Source organism: Haliaeetus albicilla, chromosome 21 (assembly GCF_947461875.1).
Source record: "Haliaeetus albicilla chromosome 21, bHalAlb1.1, whole genome shotgun sequence".
NCBI lineage: Eukaryota > Metazoa > Chordata > Aves > Accipitriformes > Accipitridae > Haliaeetus > Haliaeetus albicilla.
Window position 1 is genome coordinate 3,647,792 of NC_091503.1, and position 18,654 is coordinate 3,666,445.

Below are 18,654 nucleotides of genomic sequence, written 5' to 3' on the forward strand. Positions count from 1 at the left end.
AAAACTACTATTTGAAATCTTAGAGCTAAACAAACATTTTCTAAATGGATCTGGGAAAATCAGGAAATAAAATGGAACCTTCGGGGCATCTGCCAGCTTTATTTTGTATTGAGTGTGATAGAAGTTCAGTTAAGCTGGCAGGCTGTCACCTATATTTTCCCCTGTGTACTTGCCTTTCAGGCACACACCAAAGAATGACACAGTGCACTACAGCTTGTGTTAAGCTACTAATCTGTGTTGCCTTGCTGAGCAATACTGTTTTTTATAGGTATGCACCCTTTAGGGATTAATTCTGCAATGAGGAGCTTCCCAGATACTGTAAGGTGTCTTTTCAGCTTCTGGCTAAAGGGCATTGTGAGAGAAAATAAGCATACTAAGTACATTCATGTACTTACTATATGTACTGTAATGCATTGACTTGAATTGTTCCCCTTTTAGTTTTGTTACAATAATCATGTGTAGCACAATGAAAGAAATGCAGTATCACTTTAGCCTTTTTAGTTGAAACACATTTAGAAGCTGCAGATGTTTCATGCAGATTCACGTGATGTAAATGAGATGGCTGAATAAGTCTTTAACAGTTATTACCTGATAGCTGTTGCTTCTTTAACTAAAACCAGGATGTAAATCCATGCAGCAAATAAGATGTCAGTCCCTGGGGAATGAGCATCGGCTTATTTGGAACAGTGCTTCTCAAGCCGTGCTCAAAATATGCATTTGTTATTAAACAACAACAGTGGACCTACCTGTCCTTTTAGAAAATTGAACAAAATTTGTTAACCTTCAAGGATCAGTTAAAGACAGTCCAATTGTAGCAAGTTGCTATTTGAGATTCTTTTCCTACTTAACTAAACTGTCTCTTTGGGGTCACTGCATTGTAAAATATTGAAACTTAAAGCTTTAGTAGACATATTGGGTGGTGAGGGATATGGTAATGGGGGAAAAAAAAGGTTGAGATTATAAGATTTTTTTTTGATTTTTTTTTTGTTTGTTTGAGGAAAGGAATGTGGTATACATAGCTTGGAAAGTGTTCAACTGTCAGCATCTTAATTCATATTCATACTGCTACAGGGGGTATTCTTCCACACTTGTGAAGCCAGATTGCCATGGGAAAATGAATGCATTTTAACCACAGCTCAGTTTTGTTTAACTTCACATTTATGGTGCCCTGTCCTTCATATCTAATTGGCGTTCCAGAATTTCCAAAATTCCTTTATTATGACACACAAACAGTTCAAATAGCACTCTAATATAGCCTTTATTCTTTTCTCTTTTGACACTTGTTTTTTTCATACCACTGTAAAAAACATGTAATGGCTTTCTGGATTCATTTAGCAGTCTCTTATTTATGCTACATACACTTTAATAGGCCTAAATGCTCTCCAGTCTTTTAAAATTTGTTGGAAATAGCAGTTTTGTTCTCTTCCAGTTCTTTGGCTGTGCTTAAGAGGAGAGCACAGATGTGTAGGATAACCTAAAAAATGAAAAGGTAGTATTGTGCAGGAAGGAAAAAACAGCCGACATGACACTGCTGTGCTCAATTTATGAGGTGGTGAGGTGTCGGCTGTGTCAGGTATGCTCCTGCTTGCATAGGTGCATACAATTACAATTATTAGAGACCTGTGCCCATTACCACTCAGATGAGTCAGCGTAGTGAAGCCTGGAGGAACTGCAACAGTTGCTCCAGCCAGTCAGTGTCAGGCTCTGGGCAGTGGCTCGAGGCCAACAGGTAATGGTTCCACCTCAGATGCTCAGCGTCTGTGCGGCGTTGGGTGTCCATGTGCCAGCGTTCTCCCCTGACCTCTCTTACTGGCAGGGGTGTAGTCAGATTTTGGCACAGGCTGCCCATCACATCTCTCAACAGTAATACAACCATACAGTTTTCCAGCAATTTCAGGTTTTGTTCTTCTGTCACTTGTAGATCTGTGGCCTTTTCTTGAGGTTTGTTGCAGTCAGTTCTGTCCCCCTGGCTCGGTGGACAAAATTCCTCAACCGCTGATCGGGGAAGGTGGCAACGCTGCTGCTGACGGGTAGCTAACTGCTGCACGGCATTTTCTGTGTGTTGGCATTGCAGAAAGCACTGTGTGGACAAGAGGGAAAAATATTTTGCTGCAGAATGTTGAGATGGTAATGGTGTTTGTTGTTCTCTTCCCAACTGTTCTGTGTGGTAGTGTTTGGCAGCCTGGCCCCACATGTAAATTTTTAGGATATAGGCAAGAACGAGTGCAGCTAACAGAAGTAGCCAACGGACGGAGCAGTTTGTGCTGCAGTTCATGGAGAAAGGGCCAGAACTCTGCTCAGAACAGCATCCATGTCCTCGGTAATGGTGGTGATGCACCGCAGGGCACAGTCCCCAGCTACTGCTGGACCGACTATCCCTGTAACATCAGAGGCCTCGACCCAGAGGGAGCTCCAGAAGGACACAGCTCTGTAGGTCCAGGGCTGCAGGGAATGCCTGTGGCTTCTTGCCAAGGCTGGGGCAGCAGAGATGGGTTTCCTTGCCCACAGGAGGTGTGCAGTTATTAAGGATCTGTGTCGCCAAGTAAAGGAGCTGCAGGAGGAGGTCAGCAGTCTGAACAGCATCAGAGATAAGGAGAAAGAGATTGACCAGATCTTTTCCAACACTGCAGCTTCAAGAGCCTGAACTACCAACTGTACTGAAGGGAGGAGGGTCAGGCACTCTGTGCCTGTCTGGGAAGTGGAGACTCCCATGATGATGAAGGTTCCAAGGTAAAGGCTTCTGGCACTGGAGGAAAGTTTCTGCTCCACCTGAGGATTTGCAGCTACAGAACAGGTTCACTGATGATGAACCTCACAGCTGATGAGGAGCTGGGAGCTGTCAAATAAGGCATCTATGCCATCTCAGCCACATGGGAGCACCAAAAGAAGGAGGCGAGTGATAGTAATGAGAGACTCCCTTCTGCAGAGAACAGAGACCCCCATCTGCCTCCCTGACTCATTCTCTATGGAAGTTTGCTGCTTGTTGGGGGCTCTCATTTGGGAAGTTGTGGGAAGAGTTCCAAAGCTTGTCCAGCCCTCAGATTATTGTCCCCTGCCGCTCTTCCATGTGAGCACCAGCAATACTGCCGGGGGTGACCTCGAAAGTCTCAAGTGTGACCACATGGATCCAGAGGCAATGGTCAAGGGCATTGGAGCCCAGGTGGTTTTCTTCTCAATCCTGCTGGTGGGAGGGTAGATGGATCCTGCAGGTCAACAAGTTTGCTGACGACAGCAAGGTGTGGCGTGGTCAACACGCTGGAGGGAAGGGATGCCACCCAGAGGGACCTTGACAGGCTTGAGAAGTGGGCCTGCGCAAACCTCGTGAAGTTCAACAAGGCCAAGTGCAAGGTTGTGCACATGGGTCGGGGCAATCCCAAGCACAAATACAGGCTGGGCGATGAGTGGATTGAGAGCAGCCCTGTGGAGAAGGACTTGAGGGTGTTGGTTGATGAGAAGCTCGACATGATCTGGCAATGTTTGCTTACAGCCCAGAAAGCTAACCATATCCTGGGCTGCATCAAAAGAAGCGTGACCAGCAGGTCAAGGGAGGTGATTCTGCCCCTCTGCTCCGCTGTCGTGGGACCCCACCTGCAGTACTGCGTTCAGTTCTGGGGCCCCCAACGTAAGAAGGACATGGACCTGTTGGAGCGAGTCCAAAGGAGGCCCACCAAGATGATCAGGGGGCTGGAGCAGCTCTCCTATGAAGACAGGCTGAGAGTTGGGGTTGTTCAGCCTGGAGAAGAGAAGGCTCCGGGGAGACCGTGTAGCAGCCTTCCAGTACCTAAAGGGGGCCTACAGGAAAGCTGGGGAGGGACTCTTTAACAGGGAGTGTAGTGATAGGATGAGGGGTAGCAGTTTTAAACTGAAAGAGGGTAGATTCAGATTAGATGTAAGGAGGAAATTCTTTACTGTGAGGGCGGTGAGGCACTGGCACAGGTTGCCCAGAGAGGTTGTGGCTGCCCCATCCCTGGCAGTGTTCAAGGCCAGGTTGGGTGGGGCTTTGAGCAACCTGGTCTGGTGGAAGGTGTCCTTGCCCATGGAAGGGGCGTTGGAAGTAGATGATCTTTAAGGTCCCTTCCAACCCAAACTGTTCTATGATTCTATGTTGGCAACAGGGTTTTGGTTTCTACAACCATGGGACCCTCTCTCTGAGGATCAAGGATTTGTGTTTGACTAAGTGGGACAAAAGTATCTTTGCCAGGAGGCTGGACAACCTGGTAAGAAGGGCTTTATCGTAAGAATGATGGGAGAGGGAGAAGAGGACCAACAATCGAGTGAGACGTGGTGGACTGGGCTGGCAAGCAAAGGGTCTGCTGTGAAGAAAAGGGATGCTGTAATCAACAAAACAGGGCTGAACTGGAGTTGCTCCAAGAGTACCCGCACAAGTTAGGATGTGCCTACAGGACAGCATTATGTGGAAAGCTCTCACTCCCTTTCTGGGAAGTCACCATGACCAATTTCTTCTCTGAAGTACCTGTATGGCGTACCTGTGTTGTAGAAGGAAAGGCTGAGAGTGCTGGGATTGGTTACCCTGGATAAAGGAATGTTTAGAAGGGATTTTACATATGTAAAATTATACATAAGATGGAGGCATGGGAGGGAGTTAAGAAGACAGAACCAGACTTTTCTCCATGGTATCCAGTAACAGAACAAGAGGTAATGGGCACAAGCTGAAATACAAGAAATTCCGTTTAAACATAAGAAACACTGGAACAGGTTGCTCAGAGAGTTTGTCGTCTCTCCATCCTGAGAGATTCTCAAAACCCCACTGGACATGACCCTGAGCAACCTGCTGTGATTGAACCCACTTTGAGCAGGGGAGTTAGACTAGATGATCTCCAACCTCAATAATCCTGTGATTTTAAAAACTTCATTCTAGATGTGTGAGAGTCAGTCCAATTGAAAGAAGTGTAAACACAGCATTATATACATGTAGCTCTGGAAGAGCTACTTGGAAACCTTTTGGTGGTGAAGTTGTTCTTGTTTCTGGCTTTGCAGGAATCAGAAACTCTTGATTGAAAATTAGAGCGACTAAGAGCCATCAGTGAGTAATGCCCGTATGCTAGAGAATCTTTCAGATCTTTGACGTTATTTGTCTAGTCTTCAGTGCTAGCTCTGAGGCAATATAGTGGCAGGAAAATAAAATCTAATACTGTTGAACTCCTTCAAACTCAGAGTTCTGTGTTTTCTTACTTAAAAAATAGACTTTCAGAAGTCAATGTAAAGATTTGTAGAGTGATGTTGCACACATGTATACCATGGATAGATAAAGTGCTTACTAAATATACTTTGATTTTCCTGTATTGGGTGGGTATGAATGTCTTGTTGACTTGAACGTCTGTAAAGATTCTTATTGAGGCTGTTGCAAAATATGATTAGCTTTTCCTCTTCATTGTAATAATGGGTCTTTGTATAATATGACCTTGTTTAAGCTGACCGTTAACATTAGCTTGAGACTCTCTGGTCATTTCAAGTTGTCCTTCTGCCTTGTCAATGATGCAGATAGGCTGTTACATTATACACCTAGATTCCAAAGTTCAGCATACACAAACTTGGCAAATAAAACCAGTCTATTAAGGAGTACTGTAACAAAGAAGAATTTTATAGAAATATACCTTTATATTTAAATGGTCTGCTAACTTCCACTAATTTTTCCTTCCTTCTTCTCCATAGAATGTGTATGTAAACATAAACCGCATCATGTCAGTAGCAAATCGCCTGGTTGAGTCTGGCCATTATGCTTCACAGCAAATAAAACAGATTGCTAGTCAGTTGGAGCAAGAATGGAAGGCGTTTGCTGCAGCCTTGGATGAACGTAGCACGTTACTGGATATGTCCTCCATCTTCCACCAGAAAGCTGAACAGGTTAGTGAACGGGGATGGTGCCAACAAAAGTTTCCCTGCTGGAATGGTGAGTTGTACTCTTTGCTTTTGATTCAGACAGAAGTACAAGAGAGTGATTGAAAAGGTCAGCCAGAAAGCCAGAGCATTAATTTCTGCCTATTTCAGCTGATACTCAAACAAAAGCTTGTTCTCCTCAGGACAGCCCACTGCCCTTATATTCTCTACAGAACGCCTTGACCATATCAATGCAAGACAAAACTTAGCCAAGTTAGCTATATGAATCAAAATGATGTGGACATAAATGCTTAACTATATAAAGCTTTTAAGTTGAAAGAAAGAAAGAAAGGAAAAATTTTAGTATAGTCAGTATCAATATAATGCCTTTCCTACATCCAGAAATCATCACTTGTTCTATTGTCCTCACCACTTCACCTCAATCAGTCCTTGAAAGTCAAGATTTAACGCATAGTAACTGCTTATAGAAAACTAAGTTGAACTGGCCTGAAAGTTGGGAAGTTAATTAACTGTCTTCTGAATCTGAAGTTGTGGTGGGAGATGTTTACTTAGTATCCCATAAGAGATTCCTCCTATATTAAACAAAATTTTTAGCTGTAGGCCTATACCAATTATTTTAATTAAGTCATTAACCATGTATAACTGCCAGAGAAGAGGTATATGTAGGGGAAATGGGAATAAATATCCCCAAGTTAATAGTCTTGATGGTGAAAGCATGTTTTCCCCTCAAGGGAATTCAGTTCTGAAGGAGTTGGGGTGTGTGTGCTGTTGAGTCACCCCTTGATATTGTAGACTGACTGCTCTGTACATCTCTGATGAATTTGGAGAGCAGAGGTTCCTGGGTGGTTATGGCTGACTGAAGCTCTGGTGTGCTGTCTGGCTGCTGTAGATACTTTTCTTTCCATTTGCCTTGCTAAATTGGATCCAAGAAAGGTCTCATGTCTGATATAACTTTAATTTGGAATAAATGAAGAAACCACTTGGGAGTTGATAACTGCAGAAATAGAGGGAGGAAGCACGCTTTATTTTTTTTCCTGATTTCTACTACACAGATATTCAACTTCATAAATGTCCAGAAATTAGAAATGTGACCATATTAAGATGCAAATACACATTGCTTTTCATTACGTTAGTGGTGACATTGGTTGAACTGTCCCTAGACAGACTAAGGTAAAGTATATAAACTGATGCCACTATAATAAGTATTTTTAGCAGGTTTTACAGAAAAGCCACATAAAAAGGAGCCAAAGGAATTGTTTTCTGGTATAAAAGTCACCAACCAGCTTGAAGCATTTGATAGACACAGTGTGGTACCTTATTAGTATTGATGCTTTTATAATTGCTTGGGTTATTCAGCTTTACGTTTAAGCACTGTCAGCCATACGTGTAGGAGAGAGATGGTGAAACATGAACAAATACGTATACCCTGCCTCAAATGTTGTCCTTTTTCATAAGAAAATGATGTTCATCAGAAGTCAGGGGAGTAAATTTTGTGTGTGTGTGCTGGGCAACTGTGGTAGGGGTTGGTGTTACCTTCTTCAGCACTAAATGTAAGTGTAAACAGGAGGAGAGAGAATGAGAAAAAATAGTGCAGCATCTGCTGGGATTAATTTACTTTTTAATTGCTCCTTCTGCGGTTTTCATTTTATGATTAACTGTGATGGATTGTCCTAGTTGCTTTGTAAGATACCTGGCTGTGATATATTAGCTGTTTCATTAGCAGTGGAGAGTGAGCTCAAGGAAAGAGGGTTTGGAATGAGAGGAATGACCCCTTTAGAGAATGGCGGTGCTTGACCTACATAAAAAAGATGATTAAAAAGTATGCAGCTAAAAGAAATAACATCCCTTTCTTGAATGTACATGTTCCCTTGCAAGTGACAGGTAAGTGTCGCTGCCTGCTGTCAGACACAGTGAAGACTGCACCCAGCTATCAGTGCCTGCTGACTGGTGCAAGAGGTGTGGAGCTCTGTGGTCCCACATGGAGCTTCTTTTAATATTCAGTGCTTAATGTTAGAGATTTTTAAAATTGCCCCTTGATGAAATGAGAATTAAATAAGTATCTTAGAGTTAAGTACTCTATCTCCCTTCCTCCCAGCTTTCAAACAATGATGGAGTACCAGAAATGGTCTGTGGATTACTTTTTCCTCAAAACACTACTTGTGCTCCAGGGATTAAGATACTTACGATGAGAGAAATGGCTTGGTCTCGTAAAACTTTTGAGACTTGAACTTGACATGAATAGAGGACAAATGTAGTTTACAGGTACCACAAGTGCTTGGCTGTACTGAGTTTAACAGTTATGAAAACTCCTAGAAAAACAGATTCTTTTTTCTTCTTTCCTTTCCTAGCACAATGAGGGTATAAAATTCATGCCCCCTAGCTGTCAAAAATAAGTTGATGGAACTTCTGCTGTGCATACAGCTATGATGGCAGTTTCTTGTCTGTCAAGACAGCTTAAGCTTCAGAGATAACTTAAATTGTCTGCAGAAGAGATTCTGTTGCCGTATCCTCAATTTCCCCTGAAAGGCTTGACTTAAGCAGCTATGCTGACATAGCTGTGCGCTCAAAGTTCAGTGTTAGTCCTAAGAGACCCCCGCTTAAGTTGTAAATCCCTTACATGGTTGCTGCTGTAGGAGCTTACCAAATGGATTTAGTGCTTCTCTGTGTGTAGAAGTTAGTGCTTGGGGACTGAGGTGTGAATTTGCTGTGTTCTAACACTGCTTTGCCTCCTTGATGATCTCTTTCCAGCAAAAGACAACTATGGAGTGTTTCAGTGAACAGTTCACCATTAATTCTTTGTGTGTATGTGTGTACACACGTGCAAAGTAACTTGGTTTTCTCTGAAGATCTAAAAAAGGTGAGGTGATACCTCATGATACCATGAGTATCTGCACAGGGAGTTGATCGGTAAAAGCTGAGGGTCTGGACTTGAAAGTTGTAGCATGTTTTACCTCTTTGAGTAGACAAGACCTTAATTGGCTTTCATGCATCTGAAATGGTAGGTGCAGGGTGAAGTAAACTTTTTCTTAGCTGTAAAGTCAAGAAAAGGAGCAAGAGTAAACTTGAAGCATAAGTATTGCCAGCAATTTAATTGGTTCTGAAGGCTGCCAACATACAGCTAAGGCTGCCTGTCTGTGAACGGCTCGGAGAGTTCCATATAACTAAAAGCACAAGTATAGTCAGACTTGAATATTTGTTTCTATTCTGATACAAGCTTCATTTTGGTTGGTTCACAGAGAAATACATTAAACGTTTTTCCCTTAAAAAAAGTCTTTTCAGTGGCCGTCACACAGATGCCAGTCCTTTTGTATATTACCAACATGTGTGATAGAACCCAAAATCAAGCAGAATGTTTTTTCTCTGTTGCAGTACATGAGCAATGTGGACTCATGGTGTAAAGCCTGCGGTGAGGTGGAGCTTCCCTCAGAACTGCAAGATTTAGAAGATGCTATCCATCATCATCAAGGGATATATGAGCATATTACCTTGGCTTACTCTGAGGTAAGCGTCTTGCTTGTTTTCTTAGGTTGCTGACTTGATAAAATGGTGTAATATTGTTTGGATCATGAACTGGCATCACTTGTTGCATAGTGCACTAGTTGGAAACTCAAGTGCCAGGCTTATATTTTTAATTTAGTATACTGGGCTTTGCTGCTGTTGTTCAAAAGTTAAGTGTAATGTCTTCTCTTTAATCTTCTGAAAGAAATTTAAAAGGCAAGATGGAACCATGTGTGGTACAAAAACCCCATGCAGTGTACCAAGCATGTTTTAATTTACATTTGCATATTACTACCTTTTTAATAGCAGTATGATACTATCGCTGAAACACTTACTTGAAGGGAAGCTATCTGGGTATTCTTTGGGAAAGTATTCTGTTGGCATAGATTGCTTTAAGTGTGTTTTGAAAATCCACCTCTGAAATTGCCTCACAAAAAAGGCTTAACCATCAAAGGATGTCACTTGACAAGCCAGAAGGTAATATACTCAGTTCTGCCAACCTCAAAGACACTTAAATAAGCTAACGTGCCTATGTAGTCAGCGTTCGTAAGATTAGTGTATGCTGTGCTGCTGCTCTAATCTTGGATTCTGCACACAATGAAGTAATAGTATTTCTCAGTGTTTCTAATAGTTGTATTTACAACTTAAGAAAAAATGTTTATTCTGAAGGTGGCCTAGAAAGCGATGACTAAAGTATCTATTGTTTTTCTTCAAATTTTGAGTTCTCTCATGTGCTTTAGCTAGCTGAAATGAGAAATCAAATGGATATTGACTTCACTATCAGCTAACACTTATTTTCTGTATTTCCTGTTGAGCTTTTCTTGCTTTCTTTTTCCAGGGTTGTTCTCATCACAGGGTAAAATTATTTTTGCTCTTAAGTTCGACTGATGTTATTCTGGATTAAATACAGCAGTTTCTGTTCTCATGAAAGTTGCAGAAAATTATGCATTTGATTAAATCATGGTAAACAATGTTCAGTGGACACAGGATAGGTTAGGCCACAGCTTGTACCTTCTTTTAGAAGGAGGTCATGTGGGATTGAATTAATGGTGGTGATTTATACATTACATTAAAGATAAAACTACTTTCTGATGAACCAGCTCTATTGTGGGCAACTGAATCCGAAGTCTGGTCACATTTCATTTAGCAGGAAAGGAGGGTAAGATTAATGCTGATGATCAGTCCTATTGTTAGTATATCAAAACTGGATTTTCTGAATACCTGCCATCCCAGGGCCTGCATAAACTTTATTACCATGAGTCAGATGTCCAGAGTTCACGAGTTGTTCTTTTGTGTAGAATACACACTGATACCTCCTCCATTCCTGATATATGCCACCTTGCTATGTCAGCTGATCTAATGACATACTGAAGCACACCTTTGATGATAAAAGCTGTGGTCTTACTACACATATCTGTTTTAACTCATTCTTGAGAGCATGTTTTGTAGGAAGGTTTCTTTTTCCTCATTATAACCTCTCTTCATTGAGAGGATCCCTTTGCAAAACAAGGGACAGAGACATAGCATGCTTGTAGTAGATTTATGGGAAGAGAGGCAATCGGGGTGCCTGCTCCATGAGAGTGCAGCAAGGAATAAGAAGGCTCGTGCTCTCTAGAAAAATGATTATAAAGCATTGAGGTTAAGATAGTGGGATGTTTTAATTTGGTTTTGTTTGGTTTGGATTGGGTTTTTTGTGGGTGGTGGTTTTTTTTTTTCATCGGGGATGTGACTGGATGAGAGCATGCTGTTAAGTGTAAATAAGTACTGTGGATTACCATGTTAAATACTGTTTGCTTCCTGGTGATGCATAATGAAAATAAATTAAATGGGTAGATTATAGGATTGCTCTGGCAAATACCTTGAAAATTTTATTTAGGATTTCAAAGCTGTAGCTGTTGATTTTGTGATAGCTAGACATTTTAACAAAATCTTCATTGGTACTGCTCAAAAAATCCCAACCCAACAGTAGATGCCTTTCTTCTGATTTCAGGTCATCACTTTTCCCCATCTGGTAAAGCAATAGCTTTGTTTTTAGCAACCAGAATTGGTGCAGAAGTAACAGTTGTTTGTGTATGTCCAAGTCATGTTCCTCCTCTGGACAGAAGGTTTTATTTTGCCTTATTTAAACATGCATTCCTTTTTGAAGATTGATGGAGTTGTCTTTCTGTGTAAAGATATTACAGAATTATTGCTTATCATTATTAGATGTATGACTCCATTTCTGTTACAGCATGGAGCTCCTTTCATTTTGTGATGAATGAACAGTGGGGGAAGAGAGAGAGGAACACTGTGGAAATTACACCACTTTGTCATTCATTTTAGATTACAATGTCTTGACAACATGACTTGGTTGCAAAGTAGAAGACAGTAATTTTAAGAGAGTAAATGCTTTTAAGACTAGACAGTCTGATTTTACTGCGGATAATTACTGTATATTACTAGAAAAGTAACTTACTAGCTTACAAGCTTAGATAACTGGTGTGCTTGAAAATCCAATAGCTGTGCCGTAAATGAAATTATGTATATAAATAAAGTTATATATCTCACTGAAATCTTAAGGTAGTCATGCACTGGGAAGGAAGAAAAGTTTACTGTGCTAACTCCAAAGAGGAAATGTGCATGATCATTTGCTTGTAAAGCTAATAAACTAATCAGATCAAGGGACTGTCACAATTAATTATCTTTTTTCCTTAAATATCATGGACTCTGGATAGATAATTTAAGTCCATTATTTTGAAATATTTGAAAGACTTGTATTGGATAGTTGCTATGGATACAGAAAAGAAAAAAGTCATCATTATAATAACTGCTGTGGACTATACTCTTTTTCTGCCTGACTTGACTTTATAGGAGCTACTTCTCCAAGTGAGCTTCATTCTCTGTGTTGATACTTGTTACTAAAATGAAAAAGCTTAAATTGGAACTGAGAAATAGACTCACTTGTAAACTAAGTATTAGAAAAGAATTTTCATTCAGATCTGTTTGACTACTGAATAGCAAATTTAAAATGTGCCTAGATTTAGTGAAAATTGTTGAAAAGAGCCACTGAGGGAAGGTCTTGACAAATTTTCTGTTTCTGTAGTGGTGTTGATTTGATGGATTCAGACTATTGTTTACACTCCGGTCTTGTGGTTTCAGATGAATTTTTCCTGCCTGTTAGATGAGCTATTAGAAAAGTTCTTTACAGATAGCTGAATGATACTGAATTGTAACAGTTCTGAGCTTCATGCTAAAAGTGTCAGAATAGTTAAAGGCCAACGAAAAGTGCTTTCAACAGCCTTGGCAAGTGCTAAAGGTTACCAGTGACCAGATTAGATGGGATTATTGCTTTTTAATTAGTATGCAAGGTAAATCTGAATATTTTTGCTGTGGTTTGAATTGGAGAAGATGACAATTAGAAATGACTAATGTTTCTTGTCAGCATCAGTAGTTAAGCACATTTTGGGAAAGAATATCTTTCTGTGCTTCATGGAAAGGTTTTAAGTGATTCAATCAGGTTTAAGTTTGCCATAACAGCAGTTTGCCTTTGGCTTACCCGTAACAGTAATAATTTAGAAATCGTAAATTGTGTCAGATCAAATCATGTCCTAAGTTTATATCTGTTGGTCTAAATGTATTAACCAAATTAATATTCACCTATAGAAAGTAACGTCCCTGTTCACCTTTACAGCAAATAAAGAGAGAGATGCTCCTGGAAGGGTAATTCTGAGCAAATGCTTAATTTTAGGTGCTTTGCTGACTAGAGAAAGAGCTGAAAAATATTTATTCTAAGTTAGACTTGACCTGTTAAAACAAAATTTAAAAAAAAAATCACTTTAATGGAAAAGCACTCTTAAGATAATTGAAAAATTGAAAAACAGGCTGTTATTTAGAAGAGTGCTACTTCTTAAAATTATCTTACACAGAGGGAGAATATACAATATTTTTTTTTCTTCTATAACAGCAACATGTAATCATGCAAAGAATAAAAAAAACAACCTTCATCACTGCTCCCCAAGTCCTTAAAGACATCTAAAGTGGGGAGAGGGGGTGGGGAATGAAATAATGGTCTAACAAGCTTTTGGCAAGACAAGTAATTCTTCGTCCTTTCTGGTGGTCAGGTGAGCCAAGATGGAAAGTCATTGCTTGACAAACTTCAGAGACCTTTGACTCCTGGGAGTTCTGATTCCCTCACCGCTTCTGCCAACTACTCAAAAGCAGTTCATCATGTTCTGGATGTGATCCATGAAGTACTGCACCACCAGCGCCAACTGGAAAATATTTGGCAGCATCGAAAGGTCCGCTTGCACCAGCGGCTTCAGCTATGCGTTTTTCAACAGGATGTTCAACAGGTAGGTTTTATTTCATGTTGTCTAAATGCCTTTGTACTCTGTCAGCCTGTGATTCGAAGCTGGTTGCGTTGACAGGTGGATTTTGATTGCAAACCCCTGTGTTCTTTCATTCAACAATTGCGTAGTTGCATGGGATTTACTGACTGATTCCAAGTTCTGTGTGTTATCAGAGGATATTAGCTGTTACGGGTAGAAATTATACTTGTAAGTTAGCTCAACTTCAGTTTTTTATTTTTTTAAAATTAATTTCATTGTTTACTTGAAGTCAGATAGGATGAAAAAGATTCTTGCTGTAGACAGCTCTTGTGAGCTTGTGCTGGAAGCTGACATTCACATTCTAAGTAAAATTCTGGACTCCAAGTGTCAGACTTGTAGGAGTAACATGCAAAATATTAACGGTGTTACTCTGTAACAAATTTTTAGTTTCAAATCCTCTGTGATACTTAATTGACTTAATCGGGTTTCTTTAAAACCAGAGAGTAGTATACCAAAGGGGTATAAAAATTACAGATAAGATTACTTTCTAACAGTGACGCTGTTCTTGAATTAAAGGTTATTAGCTGCCATATTTTTACTATTATGATGACATCTGTAAAAGTTAGTATTTAAGTATAGGCATTTATATCTCTGAGATGGTTTTAGCTTAAAAAGGCAAAGCTTGTCCCAAATTCCTTTGTTGATAGATTTTTTGTAAACAGAAAATGTTTGCCTTAGGCTGCAATTGACAGAGACATTAGTAATTTATTCCTTAATAGCTCATCTTTGTAAAAAGGCAAAGATGGCCAGTATTTGCTGATCATGTTCTTTCATTTCAGTGTAAAAGGTGTTAACAGATAAGGAACTTCCGAGTGGGGTTTTTAGATAGCCAGTCATACATTCTGGTTAAACTAATCTTGTTTCTTCCAAATTAGTTGCACTTTAAGCCAAATTTCTTGTACTTACCTGTTCCAAGAAGATGCTGGGTGTGAGCAGTTGAGAATGAAATAACCTGGTTTCCATTATTTATAGTCATGAAAAAGATACTTAATTCAGGCAGATGGTGGGCAGAGTGAGCAATCTTGTTAGCTCAACTTTCCTCTATACGCAGTGCCTATCTCTTCATGTAAACTGAAGAAAATGACTTAAAAATACTTAAGCAGTAAATCACGTGTAAAATTATTGGAACCTCATTACTTAATTTTTGATGTAAAAAGAGGCATATATTGAAAGGCAGGCAGTTACCCAACTTCTCAACACTCACATGTGACCAAGCATGCAGAAAGGCATGAAAAATGTTTACCTGACAAAAAAAGTAAAAGAAAGCAGAGTCAATGTCATGAATGGTCAGGAAGGGCATAAAGAACCAAACTGAGAACACTGTTGTGCCATTGTATAAATCCTAGATGCTCTTCATCAAGTTTACTACATCAATAGTAGCTAGTCAGGAGGGTCCAGTGCTGGTACTTGCATGAGTCGTGCGTGCGTGTGCATGAGTAGTGCGTGAGTGAAGGGCACTTGTCAAAACTGATGAGGGACAGTCCACAAATGAATCACCTCTTAAACTTAAAAGGCTTCATAAGGAATCTTTAGAAACTGAAATTAACACAGTGGTTTGCTTCTCGTAAGGAAAAATGTAACTCCTCCCAGCGGTAGCCTAGTGCCAACAAGAGGGGATTGGATCCTGGAACCTTCTCCTCTAGTTTGAATTCAATTCAAGTAGGACCTACTTAGGCAACCTAGGCTGAGTGATCTCCTGAGGTTATTTCCCAGATATATAATTCAAGTTTCAGGCCTGTAGGCCAGGCTGCAGGCAGTTTATTTCCTGGGGGAAGGTGTTCATTAAATGCTACAGAGTCTCACTGTGCTGTTCCTACTCTTTGCCTTTAGTATCTTGGGAGTCATAAAATGTTTGTAGGAAATTCTCATTTTCTGCTCCTTCCTAAGTCATAGCTCTTAGAGTGGAGGAGTTAGCTCGGAGACTGCTTTCTTCTTTGAAGTTGGCAAATAACCCTTCATTAGACTCAAGTCATTATAGAGTCACCACCAGGTTCTTCAGCAAGAAACTGGATTTTCCTTCTCTGTATGAGACCTGTCAGCCCTTGGAACTGGTGCATTTAACATGAACATAAATAGTCACAGGTTTGAAAAAACAAAGTAGGCAGGTTTACTTGGTTTTGTAACTTCCAGTATCAAAAATGTTTTACCCAAATCATGTGTGTGGATTGTGAGTATACCAGAAGTTTTCAGTATGAACCAGTTGGCTCAAGAGGGTTAATCAATCTAGTCTCATTACTCAGTACATGACTTACCTACTGCTTGGAGAAATTCCCTTCTTCCTGTTTATGCCTCTGGTTTCTCTATATGCTTTGCAAGATGGATCTTGCATTAAGATACCAAGATACACTCTTGACAGTTTGAAGCTGCAGCCTTTGGTGCTAATGCACATCTTTATCAATCACTTTAGATTTCAAACTAGATCTTATGTACAGAGATGCAGCCCCTGCTTGCCATGTTCCTAAGCCCTTCTATTAATATCCAGTAGTTATCACTGCCAGAGACTGGATCATCCTTTGGTTAATCCCTGTAATGGCTGTTAACATCCACGTTGGAGGCTTCTGAAATGTTGCATGTGGAAGTATAGCACTTTGTTACGTTACTTTAAATTAACTTTCAGATAATGGTGTATTTTGGGCACTGCCTTATGAATCACAATGTGAAATGTGGTTAATGTTCCCTTTCGTAATACAGCTTTTCATACTTACATTTTAGTGCAGATCATGCTGTAAGACAATGATAATTCAACATCCATACCAGACAAATTAATCTAATAGCCAGGAGCAGATGCTTTAAAGATAACTGCAAGCACATAATGGTGTTTCCCTGCAATAGCCTTGCTTTGGCAGATTGTAGCTCCCTCAGCTTTGAAAATCCATCAGGGGAAAAAAGTGATCTTGAATAGTAAAGATTCTTTTTTTCTTGCAAAAGAAAAACTAAACAACCTTATCAGATCATCTAATTTATCTGAGAAATGTTAGGTCTTCAGTTGAATAATCATTGACACCATTCAGTGCATGAAATTACTTGGTTTTGAGGTATTGGTTAAATTTATATCCAAGACAATTCTGGAATGGTTTATGTAAAGCTCCAAAGCAACTTTCTTAAAATACTTTAGTTTTCATTTGCATATTCTTTTGGGCTTCTTAGTCTTTGTTCAAACCTTAAAAAGATCAATTAAGATTATCTAGCATGATTTAGAAACTAGCATGAAACCCTTTTTTAATTATTGTCAGTAAAGTTAAATGTGGGGGGTTTTTTCATGTCAAAATTAGCCAAGTGTGGCTCTCTTCCACTGTTTATAGTTAAATTGTACATAGTGGCAAGCAACCAAGTGCATTGTAAGTGAATTTATAACTGTCCTTCAGCATGAGTCTGTGACTTCTTCCTCTTCCCTCTGCCAGCGTGGTTTTCTGCTGGAATAATGAAATAACTAATTTCATGGAAGTGTTAAGTGAGTGACAGAGCTGAGTTGGAGGAAGGAACTGGCTGCGTTGAGCTGGTACTTCGTTTTGTGTTACTTCCACCTTAGAAAACTGGTTGAGTTTTTTTCTTCTATGTTCAGTATTGGTGAAGTGTTTCTAGTGGAGCTTTCCAAATCAACAAAACCACTGTGGTGCTAGCTGTGTACACCAAGAATTATCTGCTAATTTCTTGGAGCAAGTAGCAAGGAAAGTGGCACATTAAATATTAAAAATAGTAGATAACATGTGAATTACAGAAATCTGAAATTTGAAACGTGAAAACCCATGATAGTCTTAAACTGAACAGAATTCAGAGTTTGACCTTAGATAGAAGCATGCCAGGAGATTTAGTTCCTGGTTAGTTTGTATATTAACACCAAAACAGAGGGTGTTTATTTTAATTAAAAAAAAAAAAGAAGTCAAATCATTGGCTGGTGCACTCACTTGCTGAAAATAGCCCTTCTAATGTAAAACATGCTAATAAAAGTATAATTTTGTGCTTAAGAATTAACGAGCTTACCAAGTGGATAATATACGCCAGCCTTTCACCTAAGGAAAGGAGCTGGCTCTGATGATTCTGATACGAAGCAATAAAGCAGACTTGCAGTAGCAACATGGGTTTTGTGCTGCTAGGCCATGAAAGGTCAAAATTGAATGTAAAGATGATGTTTCTGGTAGAGTGATACTGCTGACACTACACGGTGAAAGTTTTTGGCCCTGAAAAACACTAATGATGGCTTGCAAGCCAAAGATTAGTAAAGCATCCTTGTAGTAGTTTTTTTCCCAAAACATACATTTATTAGGCCTTACTGACCTTGTGTGTCTTCCCTGTTGGTTCTGGATAAATGTGCTGCTTCTCCTTCATTGATCTGCTTGCCTCAAAGACTATGTCCGAGTTTTTGTTGTAACAGTCACTTGTTTCAGCCTTGACTAATGAAGGGCTGGCCAAGAATGCTTGCTACTTGCTCAGCATCAACATAATACTGATTTCACTGGGTGATTTCCTTGTGGCTTTTGGAGGCGGTTCCAGTGTAAGAAGGTTCTTTGGGGGAGTTCTTTTGTAGTGTTTCTACATTTTAACTACCTGAAGATTAGAAATGCAGAGATTTCCATCTTCCCCTTCTGAATGTTACATCAGCACCAAGTGAGTGGTGGAGATCAGAAAAGTGAGTGTGTGCAAAGTAGGTAAAGAGGTGAGGGGTAAGGACTGGATAATAATGTGGGAAAGACTGGTGAAAATGAGCACATTGAATCTGCAAAAGATCAGATTGTTTATTTCTGCAAGCAGCATATACAAAACACGTATTTTTACAGTCATAAGCAATGAATTTGTCAAAATGAAGCTATCTTTCCATAGTAGTTTCTCCTATCATATATTCAGTATTGGTGCTAGAAAAATAAACATTTTTCTAGATCCTATATTGGGCATCAGGATGATTCTGCTGATACTGCAGTTAGGGCTTAATTGC

General features: G+C 39.8%; 1 protein-coding gene across 7 annotated transcripts in view; it reads left to right on the top strand.

The window, feature by feature from the left end:
* TRIO (trio Rho guanine nucleotide exchange factor) overlaps positions 1 to 18,654 on the top strand; it is a 256,831-nt gene that overhangs the window by 94,467 nt on the left and 143,710 nt on the right. For all 7 annotated transcript variants that reach the window (XM_069808876.1, XM_069808875.1, XM_069808874.1 and 4 more), the window contains exons 7-9: positions 5,674 to 5,865; positions 9,229 to 9,360; positions 13,458 to 13,688. In XM_069808876.1, the coding sequence (XP_069664977.1) occupies positions 5,674 to 5,865; positions 9,229 to 9,360; positions 13,458 to 13,688 (555 nt within the window). The remainder of the gene's footprint in view (positions 1 to 5,673; positions 5,866 to 9,228; positions 9,361 to 13,457; positions 13,689 to 18,654) is intronic.